This window comes from Hippoglossus hippoglossus, chromosome 14, assembly GCF_009819705.1.
Source record: "Hippoglossus hippoglossus isolate fHipHip1 chromosome 14, fHipHip1.pri, whole genome shotgun sequence".
NCBI classification, from domain to species: Eukaryota; Metazoa; Chordata; class Actinopteri; order Pleuronectiformes; family Pleuronectidae; genus Hippoglossus; species Hippoglossus hippoglossus.
The window spans coordinates 6,218,770-6,240,628 of NC_047164.1; the positions used below are offsets into that span (position 1 = coordinate 6,218,770).

Here is a 21,859-nt window from a genome sequence, read left to right on the forward strand (position 1 = left end):
ACAACCTCTTAATTGCTAAAGTGAAAGGTTCTTATGAATTTATAAGATGGATAAACATGTGGTTTTCCATTTATTTAAAGGCATTTTTTTCCACATTTAAGAAGCCTGTAAATGTGGGATTAGTGTGTGGATAGACACATGTAATGATCCTACGTGTGTATAATGATCAGATACACATTTCTGTTGCAGTTCATTACTAAAATTACTTAATTCTAGATGAAATATGAAGCATATGTCAAATTTTAACATACACAACAAAGCAATTATACATGTATATTAGTTTTATTGTAATGTAAACTTGATTTATGCAATAAATAAATACATGATAAGATAAGATAAACCTTATTGATCCCATGCCAGGAACATTCACTTGTTACAGCAGCAGATAAGACAAGAGAACACGGGAAAGAATAAAATAGAATAAAAGCAAATGAATGAAATCTAATTCAAATACAGTAGTGATATAATGACACTGGTTGTTAATGTCTTTCAATGTTTTGATCCTATAAGTAATTTAGTATGTGACAATTATTGAGTTTTGAAAAAATACAGGTTTAGAGTTTAACCTGTTGTGTAAATATTATTTTGTTGATGCCTCAAACTACTGTGATGCAAACCAGCAAGTTGCTTTTTCACCCACAGACGCTTTACTGGGCAACTTTTCATTCAAGTTCCTTTTTGTTAAACCCTTCATCACCTTGTGTCTGAACAATGAAGATGATGAATGAGGAGCGTCAGACATCAGTTGACCTGTGTGTTTTTTTCTGTGTAATAAAACCTCAGCTCTTCTATCAGAGCCAAAAAACCTCTGGAGTGACTCGGACGCGTTGACCCCCTGGAACAGGCGCGCGTCACGTTTCCCTGCACTGACAGAGCCGGTTCCAAAATAGACGGACACCCACCCTCACCCCTTCTCTCTCTCTCCCCCCCCCCACCCTGTTCTGCCCCGGTACTCCGACTCGCTCCCCTCTCTCTCCTTCCCTTCCGAGGAGCGTCACGCAGTTGTCCAGTGCGCAACATCTCCTGGAAGCCGGATCACCGGGGAATAATCATCCTAAAGGGGAATAAAAAACAGCAGCAGGAGTACGGAGGAAGAGGAGGTGGAGGAGTCGATCGCCGCAGCACCACCCGGTTCAGAGTCGTCCAGGGAAGAGGGGTCTCCCCCTTAAGAAGCCCGAGGTGAGGACTCTCTGTGTGTCAGTGTGGGTGCTGCAGTGAGGGCAGCCGTGCGTCAGCGTCTTTTCTGCGCCACCGGAGAGGAGCGAGCGCGTCCTGGAGACACTGGAAGTCGGTACAGAGCGAGTGTGCACGTCCCCCCCCCCCCCGTCCCCAGAGCAGGTCTTACATGGCAGCTGGGGGACACTTAAAGAAACGGCTGTACATTACCAACCTCCCCCCTCCTCTCCCCCCCTCTCTCCCTCCTTCACAACCACTGTTCTTTATCTGCGTTTGTGCGCAAAGGCTGTTTAAATTTACGAGCCGCTCATTACGCATAGTGCCATGGCTTCATTCTGGGGCTATTTAGGAGCAGGCCGGCAGGAGGGCGGGTGGGAGGAGCGGCCGGCCCGGGTGGGACAGTGCAGTCTGTCATGTCTATATTAGGAAAGTGGCAGTGTCATTCTTTCGCTCTGTCCCGACGCTCCAGAGCTGCTGTGCCATGCGCCACACAGGAGGCGAGTGGCTGAGATTTAAAGGGGGGGTTCTCCACATTTACTGCAAATCACATCATTCTGCAAAGGCTCCAAGTGTGAACATTGCTGCATGAGACCAATCTCACATTTCTTTAGGTGTCTTACTGTCTATTTTAATCATTTTGTAGTGTTTTATCTTATCTCTAACACTTTCTATTTCTGTATCCGTGCTCTAAATTGCTTTTATATTGTTTACTGTTATTTGCCTTTATTGTTTTTCATTTTTAACCTGTAAAGCACCTTGTAACCTACGGTAACTGAAAGGTGCTATACAAATAAACTTTATTATTTGTATTATTAGTTCAATCTGGGAGCCTTCTTCTTTCAGCTCATTCCAAATGTGTGAAAAGCAACGTTTAGAGTTGAAGCTTTTATTTATTTCTAATCAACTTTACTTTTCTTTATTGTTAATGTTTTTAAAGCCCCACTTTCAAGCTTTCTCAAGTTCAAATCAGATGATAAATATACACATAGATAATTTAGTTTTAATTTGTGTAAATCCTATTGTTGCTATCAACAACTCGCGGACACAGTATCAATACAAATATTTATGGGCTTTGTCGACCAGCAGTATTTATAGAGGTGTGTATGATATTGTGTTCGGCCTGAGACGCCCCACAGCTGGCTTGTTTGAAATGGTCGCTGGAATGTAAATCTCTTGATAGTGGCGAGCTTCCAGGAAAGCAGCTTCTCATCACCGTGGTGGAGTCATGGACCCGGGAGGCTTCACATCTGAGTTTGGGGATAATATGTGAAATATCCCAGTTAAAGCTGTGGTCGCTACATGCTCCCTTCCTCACTGACACAGAAGAAGAACAGTTGGAGTTTATAATCATCCACGAAACACGAGGAAGAACTGAGCTGCTCTTATCAGGCGACTTCAGGGACGGATGCAGGCCTACTTTTACTTTTAGGGATTTAATTGTGGCCTCGTGGAAGCCAGTGCAGTCAGGGAATATATGTTTGATCAGTTTTAAACTACACTCTCATAGGGATTGTATCACTTGAGTGTGTATTTCTAGCTTCCCCCTGGTTGGTATTGTACCATATATGAAGTACAACGTTTTATCAGCTCTCTGTGTCTTAGTGTTTGTCTCTGATGTTTGGCCGCCACATAGCGCGCACTGGGACAATCACCTATTAATAACCACTCTGATGGTCGTGTACTGTTATAGAATAACTCCTGTGATTTGGAGGATTACAGATTCTCTGGCCTGTGGCCTGTGATCTGCAGGACAACAAGTTGTCAGTCAACGACCAAGTCTAAAAACACACAGAGGAGTCAATATGTTCATCACTCGATGACTAACAAGTGGAAACAAAAACATTCACTATCTATTTATAAGGAGTTGCTTTAAAATCCCATTCGACAGGACTGTGGGGAGGTTTGATTAGATTTGATTGACAGTGAACAGACAACCAAGTGGATCCTGATTGGTCCACTGAAGGAGGTGACACACCCACCTTAAGATATCTTTGGTGTAAAATGACAAAAACAAAAACGCATCATCCACAGTAAATAGATTGAAGACATTGTATTGTGTTGTTGTCATGGAGCTAATTGGACAAAAAAACTAAACAACAACTACTAAAATCCTGACAAGAAACAAAAAAAGAGAAAATATAATAATATTATCAATTCACGGTCAAGTAATCAAGTAACCTAATGACCGGATGATAAATATAATATAAAGAGCAGATACTAACTTATTCTCACTTTGGTAGAATTATAATAAACCTCTGCTTTACATGCTGTTTGGCAGTTTAATTTAAGACAGGACTGAAAATCACTATGTAGGTATTTTTATATGACTTTTACAAATATCAATTTGTGAAGTATCAGTAAAACTTTCATGAAATGTAGTCGAGTGTGTACTTTCTATTCCTAAATGTACTTTCCACTGCTGTGGAGGGAGATCTGTGTCGGTGCAGTTTAACAGGGTTTGTCCAGTAAATGTAATTATGAGTGAAGTGGAAAACAAAGGAAGAAGTGGACTCAACCAGTAGCAGGAAACACAAATCTATCTGTGTGATGCAACTTTCAATATGAATGAATAAATACACCACAGGTGAATGAAATACCCTATGAACTTTCACAATAAAATCTGAAAGCAGGTCAAATTACATTGTTAACATAAACATGTTTGTCTTATTCCAACTCTGTTGTTTAAAGTATTCTTCAGTATTTTCAAAAGTAAAATGAGTCAGTGAAGCAACTCACTCTCTCACATTTTTTTAGATGATGCTGAAATGTGTAAGGATGAAAGTTAGTTTTTTCTCTAATAGTCTTTTTTCCATTCATTCAATCCTCTTTCACTCCTCCCTTCCTCTTTCAATATTTTCTGATCTAAACTTCACCACTGCTTCATCCTCCCTCCTCTCCTGCTCTTCACCTCTGTCTCCTCTCTTCTCCTCACCTCAGCCATGAGTCGCAGCATCGTGCGGCAGAGCAAGTTCCGTCACGTCTTCGGCCAGACGGTGAAGGCCGAGCAGGGCTATGACGACATCCGCGTCTCCAAGGTGACGTGGGACAGCTCTTTCTGCGCCGTCAACCCAAAGTTCCTGGCGGTCATTGTTGAATCCAGCGGTGGAGGAGCGTTCCTGGTCCTGCCCCTCTCTAAGGTCAGTGAGGTCGAAGGGGAAACTCGTCCATGACTTCAGAGTTTAATCACTATTGAAACACTATTAAATATTCATATTTGTTTTTATACAAAATAAGTGGAAAGAAGTGGAGGGGAACTTTACAGGAAAAGAGGAAGAGAAAAAAGAGAAGTAAAGATAGTTTACTTCTTTTTTAATTTAAATGGACAACCTGTGTTCTTTTGTATTTCAGTGCCCAGGAGCTGTTTGGATGAATCCTGAAATCACTTCTGTTTCTCTGATCTCTGTGTATTGATCTGTTCAAATATAAATATATACGATCCACCCGATTGAAAAGTGAATCAGTAAGATGGAGAAACTTTTTAAAAAGTGAAAAATATGATGCATTTCTCCAAAAAACAAACACCTTTTTTGTCCATTTTCAACACTGACTCTGGCCAGAGGTGCTTTCAGGTTTCTTAACTAAATATTGTTCCTGTTCTCGTCTCAGAAACTGATCATCTGTAAAATTTTGCAGAATGTAAAGGATAGAGTGAAGGAAAGACACATGTACAGCTTCTTACTGAGGTCAAATAAAAACAGATATGTCTCATCCTCTGAGGTACGGCCCGTTCAGTAAATGTTGTTCCTAAATTCTCAATTGTAATTCCACCAGAATTCATTTTAGAAATAACACAACATGCAATAGTTATGTTCTGGTATGTTTCCCTTCTGATAGCAGAGGACAACATGTTTTGTCTGGGCCCTATGGGACGGACGCCCTGATCACTGAAACTGAATATACAGCGACAGGAAAAGCAACAGGTTGAGACACATCAGACACTTAAAGCTGCGATGGTTCAGCGCGGTGTTGAAGTTCATCACGACGATGACGACAGTGTCTTAAAATAGACACGACGATGGACACGGCCACAAAGACGAAACTCAACTTCAGTCTGTGTTTTGATGTGGATGGAGAAATGTTAGCAAATGCAACCTTTCAAATTAAAACTGATAACCAGGCCTGTACATCACATTTAATAGATTTTAAAGGCTAAAATAGTGAAAAATATGTGAGTTTGATATGATAAAAACCTAGAATCTATATTTATCTATATTTAGGAAGGACGCCCTGAATATACAGTGACAGGTCGAGACAGATCAGACATTTAAAGCTTCGATGGTTCGGCGTGGTGTTAAAGTTACTCGTGCATCATGATGATGACAACATCGCCTTAAAATAAACGCCATGATGGACGCCACAAAGACAAAACTAAACTGCAGTCTGTATTTTCATGAGGAGGCATTAGGAAATGCAACCTGTATCTGTATTTCTCTGTTCAATCGATGATGCTGCAGTACGATTTTTAACATTTTAGCTTTTTGTTCTCACGGCCGGTTTCAGTGAGCTGCAGATCACAGCTCAACGAGGAAATCTCCAAATAGCTGACGACGCCGCTGTAATCAGCCAAGACTGCAACAAATGATCTGACCTGCCCCGAGAGAAGCCTCCACTCAGCAGGTTTCAGTTTGAGCCGCACTGAGTCCAAGGGCTAGAGTCACTTAAGTGAAGAAGCTAACTGAATAATACGAAAAATACAGTTATTTAAATAACAGTTATCAAACAAAGATATATATGGTGTTTGAATAATGTAAATAACGTGTGTACTTTATGTTTCAAACCACATGAGTATTACTCTAGTGTTATAATCGGACTGTACAAAGTGTGATGAGCACTTTTCCCACTTTATGAGATAAACAGTTTATATCCCGGGTGAAACGAGGTGACTGACGCAGCTGGGATTCATCCGCGTGTGTGTGTGTGGTACTAAAGTAGCAAGAAGACGCAGAGTGATTCACCGTTTTTCAGAGACGCTGGGAGGCGGACGTGATTATATACTGGAGTCATAGGGAAAAGACTCATGCTAATAATACTCACCGACGTGCTCTTCAACCTGCATCTCCCCCCTCCGGGTCCCCAACAGGCCACAAGAAAAACTCCCCTTTCAACGCCTCGTCGCTCGGATATAAATACACACTCACTCGGGGTGTGTTTCTGCTGTGTGTGTGTGTGTGTGTGTGTGTGTATATGTGCGGGGTTACATATCTCAAAAGCTGATATGCATGTTCACATAATAAGAACAGGGAAACATTGGATAATATTGATTTAATTTGCATAGTAATTTTAAATATAATCTTATTACAACCTGTCAGGTTTGATCAGTGTCCTGGACGTCGTTTTGAAAGATTTAGTTTTTTTTGTGGAAATTCATAAAAACACTGAAAATTGGTTGAAAGTTTACTCAAAGTCAGACGAGTAACACCGACCTTGTCTTATTACACCACCCTGAATAATAAGGAAATCTATTGATGTCTATGCTGTGCTCACATGGAAATATTCCTAGATATCAAACCCTATATGCATAGTATCGATTTTATTGATTATCTCCCCACGTGATCAGTTTTTCAATCGCATAACGTTATTATCTTCAGCCGAAGGAGTTTCCTACTTGTTGTGCTATGGTGGCTTTTTTTTAAGGCTTCCTCGTTCATGTTGTTTGAAAGTTTGTTCCTGCTTTTGGAAATAGTAGAGGAGAAAATAATGTCACCACTAGGCCCATTTGTATAAGTTGTCAAAAAGTTCCACAACTAAACCCCGTCTGTTTAGGGGGACGTGTGAGACCATGAAAAGCTGGGGAGCAGCTACTGAAAGAAACAGTTTACAAACTTTCACTCTGAACGTATTTGCCTGTTTCTCATTGAAATACTGAGATGCTTTGGAAACAAACAGCTTCATGTGTAGTGTTGGATGTTTAACCTACACGTCTTGACGTTTTATCACCTGATCATCACGAAATCTGTCTCCTGTCATGAGAAATGTGTGAATGTTCGTGGTGAGTTGTTTCACTCACTCACTCCTGTGCGTCTGTGCTGCTGGTGTGTTGCAGTCGGGTCGTGTGGACAAGAACTACCCGCTGGTGGTCGGCCACGCTGGGCCCGTCCTCGATATCGACTGGTGCCCGCATGACGACAACATCCTGGCCAGCTGCTCGGAGGATTGTACTGCAATGGTAAGTGTGTGTGTGTGTGTGTGTGTGTGTGTGTGTGTGTGTGTGTGTGTGTGTGTGTGTGTGTGTGTGTGTGTGTGTGTGTGTGTGTGTGTGGGAGAGAATAGTTGCTAATGCATGTGGAGGAGTTTGTTGTTCGGTGACTCAGATAACAGTCATAGTTTGTCGCCCGCCTGAGTCTAATGAACGATAAGGGACCTGGATCAGTGGAAGCTTTGCTGCGTCTACCTGTGTGTCTGTCCGCCCACCTGCTCTGCCTCGTCTCCTCCTCTTCATCAGTCTGCTCGTCATACTTTGTCCTCCACAGGTTGGTCACAGGCTGGGGTCTGTCCGCAGCCGTCTGTGTCCACAGCTGCTGATGTAACACAGCTGCTAACCCTGCTGCTCAGACCCGTCCCTGTTTGTGTGATAAAGGAACCAGAACGTCAGTCAGCAGAGCTCAGACATCCGCCAACAGTCATACACACGATGGTCTGGTTCCCATGATAGAAATATAAAAGAAAAAAGGAAGTGGTCTGATAACCTAACTGATTTATTTGTCATTAAACACAGTCCTCAAAGAACAGCTATGAAAACCAATGTAACATATTGAACTCTCAACTACGTGCATATGCTTAAAAGACATAAATACACAGTATAATATAATATACTGTACAGTAAAAACAAGAATGTGTTGACTAGAAGAGCTGCAGTTTAACAACAATAAACAACAGTTGTGGAACAAACGATCGAAATATTGATTTGAATAAATGTGAAAACATGCAGCAGTTGTATCCGCTCCAAATTGAACACACTTATAAATATCAGCTCATTAAATATACCTGAGTTTTAAATCAAGATCTGTGCATTATCCTGTGAAAAAAATCCATAGAAATGTAGAATTATCTTGTTTTAAATATCATATCATAAGTCAGGAGATTTTCAAGAGACATTTTCAGCCTCATTGACAGATAAAATTACTAGATAATATGATCAGTAATTGACTTATATTTGCTTTGTGCTTTATGCTCAACTGTGCAACATGTCAAGTACGTCATCATGTGTAAATCATACAATTATTTCAGTTGGAGTTAAGACAACGTGTCTCTCGTCTCAACATGGATCTGTGCATCAGTTCAGTTCACACTTGTTCACAACAACATCACAGGAATGATCGAATCGCTGCCTCTCCTATGGCAGCAGCTGCCGGGATGTTCTCGCTCACTGTGTGTGTGTGTGTGTGTGTGTGTGTGTGTGTGTGTAGTTTATGTGCAGCACACAGACAGACAGTTGCAGCTGTCCGGTCCTGGCTGTGTAACCACTGTGCAGTTACAGTGAGGCCACAACTGTGATGTCAACGGATCATTGTGTCATCTGATAAGCCTCATTAGAGAGTGTGTGTGTGTCTGTGTGTAGTTTGTGTTCTCTATCACACAGCATGTGTGCAGAAAGTAACACCTGTTCATGTAACAAAATGCCATGATTTGCTTTTCACAATAAAGGTTTTATATGAAAGTACTGTGACATGTTAGATCTGTGATGAGGGTTGTAAGAGCTGATTGGTCAAAGGTCAAAGGTCAACATCAACAAAATATCTATAAAACACGTTTAGCAGGATATTTCTGCAAATAATTGAGCCAGAGAGAAAATCTAAAGCATATTTTTAATCAGAAAATGCTTCCTCAGCATATGACGTCACATGATTAGTGACTTCATGGAGAAGTCCGAAAATTATGTATTTAAAAATTCCCTTTTTAAGATATCTCTGCATTTTATAGGACCATAAACAGGATCTAAAGGTTATATAGTTAGAAGCATAATTTTGATAAATAATAAATTCCTTTAAATAATGGACTGATGTCGTCATGACATCACTATGAAGTCACTAAATGATGTCATATATCGAAGTAATGCAGGAACTATAGCAACCATAACATCAGAGACACGATTGACAGCTTAGTTAAATGAACCAGTCATTTGTAATCACATGGTATAAATGATTTGTTATCAACATTACAACACTGGCTCTTCAATCCGACCTCCCTCCTCTCCAGGTTTGGCAGATCCCAGATCATTCTCTGACCCGTCCCCTCACCGACCCAGTGGTGGTCCTGGAGGGACACTCCAAGCGTGTTGGCATCATCACCTGGCACCCGACCGCACGCAACATCCTCCTCACTGCGGGTAGGATAAATACACAAACACGTCCTCTGATGTCTCAGGACACACACACGATTCAGCCTCCATTCCAGACGTCCATCTTTTTATTCTGCTCCCATCACCCCCAACAGGCAGTGATAACCTGGTAATCATCTGGAATGTGGGGACGGGCGAGCCTCTCGTCTCCATGGACGACCACCCCGACCTCATCTACAGCATCAGCTGGAATAGAAACGGCAGCTTGTTTTGCACCACCTGTAAGGACCGACGGCTGCGTGTCTGCGACCCCCGCAAGAGGGAGGTGGTTGCGGTGAGTGAGTAGAGAATAAACATGAAATACAAACATGACAGTACAATTCATTCATATTTACCAAGCAACATTTTGGGGGTTTTGATAAAATGAAGAAAAAACAGCTATTATATTAATAGGAACACATATAGGTAATATTATGAAATCACATTAGCAGAGTTGAATAAAAGAAGTGATACTTTTCTCATATTTGATCTAATAAATATGCATTTATAGCCAGAAGCCAGTTAGCGTAGCTTAGCACGACTTATACTGGAAACACAGAATCAGACATCTCCCAGAACCTCTGAAGCTCAACAACATATTCCATCTAATTCTGTTTTATCAGTACAAAGATTGAAAGAAGCTTCTCTACCAGCCAAGAAAGCAAATACACATAACTCCAGCATGTTAAACTATCTCTTAACCTGTTAAAACCCACCGCGGTGCCAGCAACACGGTTCCAGACTGTATAGAACCGACAAGATAACAGCAATGAAAATAACGGTATCGTTCTCATCTTTTAATGAAGTCACAAGACAAATAGCAGAGTGATATACAATTCAACTAGAGGATAAAAAGGTTAAAAATGGAACATGTTTCATTTTGAATTTTTAGCCCCAAGTTGAGTTTTTATAGTAAAGTCTGTCCTCGGCTGATCTACAGGAACGTCTGGCTCCGCACGATGGGATCCGGCCAATGAGAGCCATCTTCACCAGAGACGGGAACATCTTCACCACAGGATTCACCAGGATGAGCCAGAGAGAGCTCGGACTCTGGGACCCGGTAACAAACCATTATTATATATCTAAGATATTTCATGATATACTGCTCATGCATTATCAAAAAGGGAAACAAATACTATATGTGCACATATATATGCATGTACACAACAAAATATGGGCTCTCTTCATTGTTTTTTTATTCTCCACAGACGAACTTCGAGGAGCCTATCGCCCTGTTGGAGTTGGACACAAGCAATGGAGTGTTGTTACCATATTATGATGCCGATGCAAACATGGTCTACCTCTGTGGGAAGGTAAAAAGAATTTAAGTGTAATAATATGTATAGACACGTGTGCATGTGTGTTAATTATGACAAGGCCAGCTTTTATTTGACCTGTTTTTATTCGTGTTGTGTGTGTGTGTGTGTGTGTGTGTGTGTGTGTGTGTGTGTGTGTGTGTGTGTGTGTGTAGGGGGACAGCAGTGTCCGTTACTTTGAGATCACAGAGGAGCCGCCCTACGTCCACTACCTCAACACCTTCAGCACCAAGGAGCCGCAGAGAGGGATGGGCTTCATGCCAAAGAGAGGAGTGGACGTCAGCAAATGTGAGATCGCCAGGTGAGAACCAAACTGTGCAATGAATCAGACCACAGCTCGTTTGATGGGAGGTAAAGAGAGTAGGAGAGAAAATATGTCGCTCGAGGAAGGTTTTCAAGCTCTAATCCAGTTTTGGGCCTGATGACAAATCAATAATATTATGAGATGTTACATCCAGCAGGCTTGATATTAATATCAACAGTCATTGGAGGTCTTTCTCATATTTTAGGTGTCTTATTACATCTGTCCAGGAGTTTACGGTTTTGACCTTCTCCACTGATTTGTTTTGGATTACGCAAAAAACTATTGAACACAATTTGTTGGAAGGATGAAACATGGGTCAGGAAAGAATCCAATCAATGTTGCAGTGGTTTCTAACAAACATTCAGGAATTATTCTTGCATATTATGAGTTAGGGTCTCTATCAATTTCTGTTTTCTTAGATTTCTCAGGAAATTATTCATGGGTATTGTTGAAAAAGAAACAGGCACATTTAAATGGTCTGTATTTAAATAGCGCTTTTAAAAATTATAAATTTAAGGGACTGATTAGTATGAGTGGGTGTGATTTGGTTCAACTTAATTAAATTTAAGGAAACTGTTGGCAGAGGTATGTGTTTTAATGAATGACTTTCTAGTTTGCTCAGTGGTTATGTCAGTGTGTCACCCTCCAGACTAAAGGTTAATAGCATTCATGAGGACATACACCAGTTATTGCAGTGTCCTCAAAGCCTGATCATCTTTTATTATCCCCTGAAATCATCCCACTAATGTATATGTCGGCTATATGCAGTCCTGTTATATTTACTCACTCTAACACAAACATTATGTATAAACTCTCTCAGGTTATTCAAGCTGCTGGACAAGAAGTGTGAGCCCATCACAATGACAGTGCCCAGAAAAGTGAGTCCCACCGACTCACTGATCAAACCTCCCAACCGAGTACAGTACATTTACTCAAGTACTGTAATTTTGAGATACTTTTACTTTCATATATTTAAATTTTATGTTACTTCCTACTTAGATCTCACGAAAGGTCAGAGTCCATTTTGTACTTTTCACTTCATTACTTTTTTCCACAGCTATAGTTACTAGTTCTGCTCAACACCAGTCTAATGACATAAACTAGGAATCGCAGTAAAGATTAGTTACACATATTGCACTTATCTATATTCCATGAACATATTATACAATAGAAATCTGGCATGTTGCACAATAATTACGTTGTATTTGTAAATTGTTATTGTGTGGACAATACTTCCATATCACCACATCTCCTTAGTGCTGCTACTTTTTGTGCTGTTGTGTCAAATTTCGAGAATATTTGAGACATTGTTTAAAGTAATCTATCGAAAATAGAAATTCAAATCAGCTCCAACTTTATCAGCTACAAACTTAACGTCCTGCTCATGTCAAGACATTTTTTTAACACTGACATTTCTAAAGGACAGAAAGAAAAGTGAACAAGAGATAAAAACAAAGAAAATTGATTAACCCTACAAAAGCAATCACTGTCTCATCTTCTCCTTTTCTGACCTTGACATCTTTCCCGCACAGTCGGACCTCTTCCAGGACGACCTGTACCCAGACACAGCCGGGCCCGAGCCCGCCATGGAGCCCGAGGAGTGGATGGACGGCCGCGACGAGGACCCGATCCTGATGTCTATGAAGGAGGGCTACGTGCCGCCAAAGAGCCGAGAGCTCAAAGTGGCGAAGAAGAACATGCTGGACTCCAGACCCACCACCCGACGTAGCATGTCCACTTTGGACACCAACAGCCTGCCAGTAAGTTCTGGGGCTCACCTGTTGTTACATTACAAAGTTTTTGAGTTTATTTACCTTTGCGGTTTATAACCTAAATGCACTGTTACTCCTGACCTCATCTGTTTGACCCTTTTCTGATCATCTCTTTTCTATTTGTACCCACCCACCACTTTATTTTTCCAGAGCTCCCTTCTTTGTTTTGGTTTAGTTTTGTCTAGTCGCTCACTGTCCTTGACCTATTTTTCCTCTCTCCTTTTCTTTATCCTTTCATTTCCCCCTCCCTGTCGCTGTCTGTTTTCTTTCTTTCCTCTTCTGTTTCCCTTCCCCTCCTTCTCTCCGCTCTCCTCCTGTCCAGCCGCAGTTGCTCGACAGGTTGTTGGAGGAGATTCAGAATCTGAAGGCCACAGTTTTGTCTCAGGAGAAGAGAATCTGTGACTTGGAGAATAAGCTTTCGCAGTACACCAATGGCACTGACTGATGTGCATGTGAACACACCCTCTGAAGAACTGGTCTGAATTTCGTAGAAACACGTTTCCGTTGCACTGTCGAGGACCCGCTCTCCTCAATACTCAGATAACACTGTTGTCCCTTGAAAGGTGCCATTTAAGGGCAGGAATGTGGACAATCTACATGCAAAGTGACTGTGCAACACTTGTTAACAAATCACAACATAATCCCCACTCCGGTTTTATCATAATGTACCTTTAATGCTATTGCCAAAATAGTTTGATGTATTTACACCAGTTAAAGTGATTTGACAAGAGAAGGGTGCACAAGTGGACTGAGGAGGCTGCAGGTTAGAGGGACATGTGCAAGATGTGATAAAGGTCTAAAGTAAGTAGACACTGTATCACTTTTTTAAACAAGTGTTCAAAAAGTATCAACAACGGGATGGCTTTTTTTTTTGTGTAAAATTTAATCTTCAAACTTTTCCAATTACATGGCAGTAAACATACTGGTACCACCACTATGTCACCATTAACATGCATACGAGGGCAGTATATTTCTCAACACATGTATTCGCTTCATGACCCCTTTCCCATAATCACAGTTGATTTAAATGAGCCCCTTTGAAAACTTTTCAAAATGTAAATAGTGAAAAAGGAAACTGGACAGAAATTGTTGAACTTGTAGCAAAATGTGAAAAGCAACGCTTGTTTTCTGTAAAGGATTATACATTAGACACCTATTATGACAACAATAAATTTCTTTTTTTTTAAAGAAATAAAATGTCTGCCATTTCCATTTGTTGGTGAAGCAAACACAGGGGAAGCAACAGGATTTCTCTTCTCAGGATTCACAATGGACGGATCACAAAAGTCCTCATACTTCACATCTGAGGAAAAACTACTTTTACAACAGCAGCAATGCAGATGAAAATCAGTTTTTAATGTAAGACAGCAATAATCAGTTTTGCCACTAGCTTTACTTTAAAAAAAGAAAAAGAAAACACCTTGTGCCCAAACCGTAGGGACCCATCAGATTGCAGTTATACAGCAGGTTTGTCAGAGGTTTCCTGGAATCAGTGAATTCCCCCCCACAGTCGTTACATGGAGCCCGAGCACCACCATGCTCAGGAAAAGAAAGACTGACTGAGTGACTTTGGTGGATGAAGAGAGAGCAACTGGTGAATTCCCCGTGAGAGAGTAGAAACAGAGGCCTACATTTCCCACCCGATCCACAGCCAGGAGCTCCATGTCAGGTGAGCAGCACGACGCCCTGTAGGACACCAGCATTATGTTTGCGTTGCCAGCGGCCAGGCTGGCGTTCATGGAGCCGTTGCCTTGTTTGAGGGTGACACGCTCGACACCCACCCCGTCATCCCCGTCAGTCACCTGCACCGAGAGGTCCCACGTCGATGAGTTGCAAGCACCAACGCACCGGGACTGCAAGCTGAGCAGCTGGCACACCGGCTTAGTGAAATCGGTCACCTATGAAGACAAGAAAAGACAGATGACATCACTGAGTTAATATATTAATTAATGTCATGGAAAAGAAAAACGTGTAATTTATTACAAAATAAAGGGTAAATAGAAAAGATATTTCTGAACTACGAGACATGTGTGGCCCATAAGACAATTTAATCTGAACTGTGGAACAGGTCATGAATACAAAATAAACTACTTAGAAAGAAAGTAAATCTCATGACGGGAAAATAAACTGAAATAAGTAGACAAACATGTCAGGGTGGTGGAGACCCAATGCAACACACAGCTGTATTGCCATGTCCAGAAAAGAAAAGTGAAAGTCATACCACACTTTATCAGAGAAATAGTAAAGCAACTATCTCTTTGTTTAAAGTGAAAGATAAGCCATTCAGGCCTCAGCTGGAAACATGCTGCCAAACCAGATGAGCTGTACGGATGATGCTCTTTGAACAAGTCAACCACATTCTCATGGAGATACAATCCTACGCAGGCGTGTTTTACAGTGATCGAGCTCATCGCTAAGAAGCTGCAGCCTTTTCAAGTTAAAATGTATTTGTCGCCACTGTGGAGCTGGTAGAACCAAAGAAAGTAAAATTGTTCCAAAGGGTCTTGAACAACCTCCCGGAGCAGATTACTGATACGAACCGAGATATTGAAGAAACCACTGAAATACACTGCAAGAAATCTCCAGACAGATCTAACAAATTCCCAAAAACAATCGCCGTATCGTGCAGGATCAATGCCAAGTTTAACATGATGGAGGAATTACTGTCTTCTGATCTGTGTGATGATAATTCCTTTGAGAACGTTGTTTTGCCTGATACCAGCCGGGAGTACCAGCATCATCATCACTATCATCTGACATCAGACAAAGAGAAGCAGATCAAGCTGTCATCTGAAAGATGTTAGAGTGATGTGCTGAGTCATTAAGCATGGCCCGAGAAGGAGGTTGTAAAACAATAAAACACTAAGGAGATTGAAAGGTCCAGTGACAAATGAGTTTTGAAATTTTTTAAAGAGAAGTAACAAGCTATATAATGTTTTCTAACTTTGTTATCTACTAATAAACGTGACTCTTAAGTGGGAGTATTACCGTGTTAAGAACCGAGAAACGCAGCATGACGTAGTTGGTGTCAGCGCCCCCTGGAGCCTCGGCCTCAATGGTCATGGTGAAATCAGTTCCAGATGGCGTGTTGAGCGGTGCTGTGATGTTCACTGTGCTGTCGGTACTGTTCCCAGATACCAGGATTAAAGAGGTTGGAGATACTGAGTTAAAACGTTGTTGGTTGTTGGTGGCTCGGATGGTGAAGTTTCCCCCGGTTCCACCGGACATCACGGAGAAGGGCACAGAGAAGAGTGTTCCTGGTACTAGGATGGGATTTGAATCGGCCTAAATACAGAGAGAAGATAAAATATTATGTTTAGTGAGGAAATGCTAATGTTTGAAATACAGTTTCTGATGGTCTGGGATGGGTACTCACAGTGATAGTCACATTAGAGGCTCTGAAGTTGGTAGGCGTTTGCCTTTGGAAGATGCCCGATGAGGAGCTGCCATCTTGCCCCCTCACCCGCACCACAAACTCCTCCGATGGCATCTGGTCAACCCGGACCAAGAAATTGTCACTTCCCTGTGACTCCACAACTCCTTTTACCTCCTTTGACCCACTCGATTCAACCAGGGCGACTTCCGTCAGCTTGACAGAGTCAGTCCCCGTTAAAGTCACCAACAAGGTACCGTTCACACCTTTTAAAGAAATTCATATTTATCATGTTTGACTTGATGGTGTTGGCGCATCATCAAATTCACACTGAAGCATTCCTTTACCAGCTCTGGGGCGTGTGTCAAGTGTATCGTATCCAGTGAATGGGCCCTGCGACGCCTCCACGAAGTCAAACAGGAAGTCAACAGAACTCTGACCTAAGAAAAAGAGAGAATAAAACAAAAAAGGTGAAGTAAACAACCACCTACGGGCAATTTAGAGTCGCTGATGAACCGAAGCTGCTTGTCTTTGGACTGCGGGAGGAAGCCGGAGTTCCATGCGAGATTACAATGAAAGATTAAGGCTATAATGGAAAAGTAGCTGAACCTGATGTGGTATCTCAAGAAGGAATCTCTTTATAACTTCAGCTGCATTTCTCAGATACATTTGTGACGAGAACACGTAACCTTCCTGCACGTGTCAAGCATACAGGAGGAGAACGTGCTTTCTGAGCTCCAAGCCACAGCAAGGATTCAGCTTTAAGTGTAGGGATTGATTTTGTGATCAATCTTAATCAACCATGGATTTCTCACCTATGACCTTCAGAGTGTAGGGATTAGTCGACACCATTCTTATTTCCCATTTTCCAACTTCTGTTTTTATACGCAGAGTCCTGAAGTTTCCCACTGACTGCGATGAGGTGATCAGTGAGACTGTTGGGTCGCTGCTTTGCTGTGATTTACCTTCAGACAAAACCAAAACAGCTTGTTGGTAAGAAATAACAAATGCATAATATGTGCAGCATCTACTTTTTGTAAAAGAACAGAAATGCAAAGTTGTTACAGCTACATTCACACCAGACCACTTCACAAACCTTCTTGATTCCCGTAGCAAACTTAAAACTTAAACTCTTATATGTCTTAGAATTACTATTTTGGAAGGGAGAAAGATCGTTGAATAAATTAGGAAAATGGATTTGCTGTCTGATGATAACAGCGATTACACGGAAATAAATAGATTTGAGTCCAAATTGTTGCTGCTGCTCTGCTACATAAAACAGCAAATCTGCATATGGTGTAATATGTGGTGTAGTGGAGTAGTGTATGTATTTAGAGAGGCAGTATTACCTTCGGGGCTGATGAGAGTGAAAGTGACAGATCGCCCGGTGATGTAAACTCTCGGGTTTGTTACCGACCCATCGACCCTGAAGAAGAAATTGTCGGTTTTGCCTGGGTTCCTGGCTGCTTGCAGGAGGGTCACCTGGAGAAATCACATGAAACCAGTGACACAGCTGAGATCTTTGAGGTGACAATGCTAACCAGCAGTGAGATGGTTGTGTCATTACCAATGAGGAGCTGGTGGACTCTGTTATGATGCTGGTGGCCACGGGGAGCTCAGTTTTTGTGACTTCAATAGCCAGACCTCCTGAAGCCTGAGCCAGGTCTCTGTACACCTGAGCGTCTGATGAGGCGATCGCCCTCCGTCTCCTGGTTTTGTCGCGCAGAATCCGACGATTGGTCACCGTTGAGTCAGTAATCATGAAGTTCACCTGGAGAACAAAAATGTGAATGAGATCATCGAGTCAGGAAGGACTGAAGTAATGAGTAACGTACAAAACATCCTCCAAATGAAGGTATAATATGGTCATCTATTGCATTATTCTCAAGTTTATCTTTTTATCAGTTTCCTCATTAATTTATAAAAAGGAGACATATTATGGTCTATTCAGGTTCATAGTTTTAATTTGGGTTATTACTTGAAAAGGTTTACTTGCTCTAATGTTCAAAAAACACTTTCTTCACACTTCATTGCTGCAGCTCCTCTTTTCAGCCTCTGTCTGAAACGCTTGGTTTTGGTTCAAAGCCCCCCCTCCTGATAAAGCCCAGTCTGCTCTTATTGGCCAGCTGGCCCACTCTGTTGTGATTGGTTAACTGCTTCCAGCGCATGTATGAAATATCAGCCTCTGCTTAACCTGGCTTTGTTAGGGGGGCGTGTCAGACTAGCTGCCAGGCGTGAGTTATATTCAATTTTGCAAATCATGCAATTAACAAAAGACGGAATACCCGAAGAAAACCTATACAGACATGGGGAGGACATGCAAACTCTATACAGAAAGACCTGAACCAGGGTTTGAACCACAGACAGAGGTAACCGGTGTACCACCGTGCCACCCAAAGCAAAAAATAAACACGCATTGATATCCTATCTGGCCTGGAAACCCTTCAGGATCCCACAGGAAGAGCTGGAAATCGTAGCTAGGGAGAGGGACATCTGGAAAACTCTCGCTACCACCCCAGCCCGGATAAGTGGAAGTTAATGGATGGATGGTTTTTAGTCACATAAAAGAACAGAAAAGTGCATTTGTTACTCACCACTGTTTGAGTTCGCTCTATGAGTGCGATCACTGCACTTTTCAGGTCTTTCATGTCTTTAGCAGGCGCATCAGTGAAGAGGAAGATCTCAGAGTTCAAGGGAGCAGCAGTTAGAGCCAGCTGAGTCAAAGCAAATCAAACAGTTAAAATGGTTTATAGTTAAGAAATTCAAGTTTTCTTAAAGTAGTTGAATCGACTCAAAGACGTCAGCGAACCTTGAGCCCAGAGAGACTCATCTCTGCGTCGTCTCCTCCACCAGTTACCGACAGGGAGTTGATAGCGTTCTTGAACACTTGTGGGTCTGTCGTCTTTGTCAATGGCCCAAATTCTGTACAACATTTGGAAACAGGAGAAATAATTTACATTTCTATGATGACATGAAAATCTACTGATTAACCCATGCCACAGTTTTTAATGAACAGAATGTGCATCTTTTAAAAATAAAATGTCCCAATCATCCTACCTGGGTCACTGAATGGTACAAGAATGTAAGTCGAGGGCTCGTTCTCCGTTCCCACTTCGCTGTTGATTATGGAGGAAGTGACTTTCTTCACTGCCTCAATGTCATCACTCATGCTCTTTGTTGTGTCGATCACAAAACAAAGAGCTTTACTGGATCCTTTGGAGATTCCCAACATCCTGAGGGGACGTAGACAGATGGAAAAGAGATTGGAAAAAGAAACTTCGAGCAACTGTGCACATTGAAATGTGCAGAAAGGGTTTCGTACTGGAGGAAGGCTCTGTCACCAGCGGCCGCTCGAACGTCGTCTAGCAGCTGACCGGTTGCAGCTACGGCCATGTTAGCTGCTGCAGTGTGGAGATGTCCGTGATTGGAGTCAAACGTGTCTTTGTTGATTCCACCTTTAGGCTCGATGGTGCTTGTTTGATCCACCCCTCCTCCGTGGCTGCATTTTCCTGTTCAAAAAACAGTTTTAAAATCAGTGCATGTCTGAATGCAGCTTAAAATATATGTAATAGAGATTTCTTGGTTATATTCACTGCAGCATTAATGGGTAAGTTAACAAATGATTTACCGTCTGGTTTGGTTGAGACCCGAGGCACAATACCAAAATAACCGGAGGTCAGAATCCCCTGCGCTATGACGTCCTCCAGAATATTGTTGGTGCAGTCGTCTCCATCACAGTTTCGACACGTTGCTCTGCTTATATCTGAGGAAAAGTTCATCAACAAGACATTTGGTTTCTTCTTTGAAGCCATTTCAATCACACCCAGACTGCATTCCTCGACTGTTTCATTACCTGCTAGGTTTCCAATGCTGGTGTCGGGTCGGATCAGGTTAGAGTTTGGGAATTTTTTCCCCAGCTCCACCCAGTTACTATGACTGTAGAAATCCTTAACCAGAGAAGATAAGGGCTAGTAACTCATCAAATCTATCTGAATCTAAATGAGTAAACCTTTTAATGATTCATACCTGTAATGGATGTAAAATCTCCCCCAGTTTCTCCCTCGCTGCCTCAAAGTTTTCTTGCTTGTTGCTCGCTTTGACGGCCTGGACTCCCTCTGCGATGATTCTCCTTCCTTGCACAAACATCTCATCGTCAAAGTGGAAGCTCCCGTTGAGTGCATGACGGAGGTCCACCCGTACGTTCCGAAATATGACAGATGTGACGGCCAGCAGGAAACTCCTGGAGGATTTTTTTGCGTTGCATGCAACAGCAACAGCCTCTGTGGTGTAAGGCTGCGACTAAACACACAAACAAACACACACACAGAGTCAACCCATACCGACATTACTAACAGAGACGTAGTAATTTCTAAATTTCTAAAACTTCCAGGGAAGTGAACTCTTACAGGAAATGTGAAGTCTGTCCCTTCAGCTTGAGCCAGGTCACGGCACACTTGCACAACAACTTTTAAAATTGCACCCTCAGTGATTTCCAGGTGACTCTGAGATTTCCCGGGTAATATCGCGAACCCATGAGCCCCAGTGTGCAGGAGCAGGAGGCACAACACGGCCAACTCCGACGACATAACGTACCTGAGGAGAAACAGGTTTATTTCAGGTCTTTTTTGTTTGTTTAATAGCAGTTAATGGCATCAGTCATTTCCTGCTTCCATCAACAAAACAAAGGGTGTGTTACATGTTTCAAATGCCTCCACTGGAAATACTTTTTCATGCCCAGCGAATTTGGATTAAACAGACTGTTGACAGCAAACAGATCGATTATGGCGATCGCACATGACTCTGTACATGTGATCACAAAATCCCTATATCAATCACATGTCATTTTATATTCCAGTGGACACAATCATAATAAAAATAAGCTCACACCTCAACTACCCTCTTACAAATCTAATTCTTAGTCATTCACACACCCTTTTCTATGTATAAACAATAACCATTCCTTTCACGATCGAATCTCTTATTAACGCATGAAAACCTTGTGAAGCCTAAACATTTAAAGTTCATCTCAATATCTTATGCATGACAGTTTTCTTTCAAACAACCTGCATAACCCTTTTAGACAAGAAATTTTATTATATTATATAAATATTATTTGTAGAGGACAGGTACTATGTAGATTTGCATTTATATAAAAAACAGATCCTACCTCTATTCATCAGGTGCAATTAATAATCTTGAGTTAGAGGTGTACGTACCTGAAGTCTTGCTGTTGTCCTCTAAACTCATTATTATTGTGTCAACACCTGCCTCATGTGTCTCGGACAGGGCGTGACCACGCTGCACTTGTTCAACCTGTTACCGACTACTAAACTTCCTCATAGACACAACCGGTTATTAAGAACGGTGAATGAAACTATCTCACACTGAAACTTGCTCTGAGGGACAGACTAAGACACATTCCTGTGTGTTCTCAGCATTTCAAGCCCCCTTAAGGTGTCACCTGCAGAAGGAAGACAGCAGGGTTGAGGTCCGGGCTCGTCGGGGTTATTGGATGTTCCTCTTTCTGTCACATGGCTGCTGTCGGTCACTTCAGGGCATCATCCACTTGTGTTGCTATGGGTGTCACCTGTTTCTAGAATT

The 21,859-nt window shown here is 41.9% G+C and overlaps 2 protein-coding genes across 2 annotated transcripts; one reads left to right on the forward strand and one right to left on the reverse strand.

Moving 5' to 3' along the window:
• Positions 1–948: 948 nt before the first annotated feature.
• coro6 (coronin 6) lies at positions 949–14,082 on the forward strand. Its single transcript, XM_034605586.1, has 11 exons — positions 949–1,179; positions 4,114–4,313; positions 7,220–7,342; positions 9,373–9,502; positions 9,610–9,788; positions 10,434–10,553; positions 10,702–10,806; positions 10,965–11,110; positions 11,934–11,991; positions 12,646–12,873; positions 13,208–14,082. Exons 2-11 carry the CDS (start codon positions 4,116–4,118, stop codon positions 13,328–13,330), a joined length of 1,410 nt encoding a protein of 469 aa, XP_034461477.1. The 5' UTR covers positions 949–1,179; positions 4,114–4,115; the 3' UTR covers positions 13,331–14,082.
• Positions 14,083–14,224: 142 nt separating this feature from the next.
• Positions 14,225–21,567, reverse strand: LOC117773837 (von Willebrand factor A domain-containing protein 7-like). The gene is made up of 16 exons (XM_034605584.1): positions 21,475–21,567; positions 20,665–20,851; positions 20,285–20,557; positions 20,112–20,205; positions 19,887–20,021; positions 19,581–19,767; positions 19,316–19,491; positions 19,068–19,180; positions 18,853–18,972; positions 17,826–18,029; positions 17,608–17,740; positions 17,074–17,223; positions 16,606–16,698; positions 16,262–16,524; positions 15,874–16,170; positions 14,225–14,783 (listed from the first exon to the last, which is right to left on the reverse strand). Exons 2-16 carry the CDS (start codon positions 20,842–20,844, stop codon positions 14,358–14,360), a joined length of 2,844 nt encoding a protein of 947 aa, XP_034461475.1. The 5' UTR covers positions 20,845–20,851; positions 21,475–21,567; the 3' UTR covers positions 14,225–14,357.
• Between the last annotated feature and the right edge of the window lie 292 nt (positions 21,568–21,859).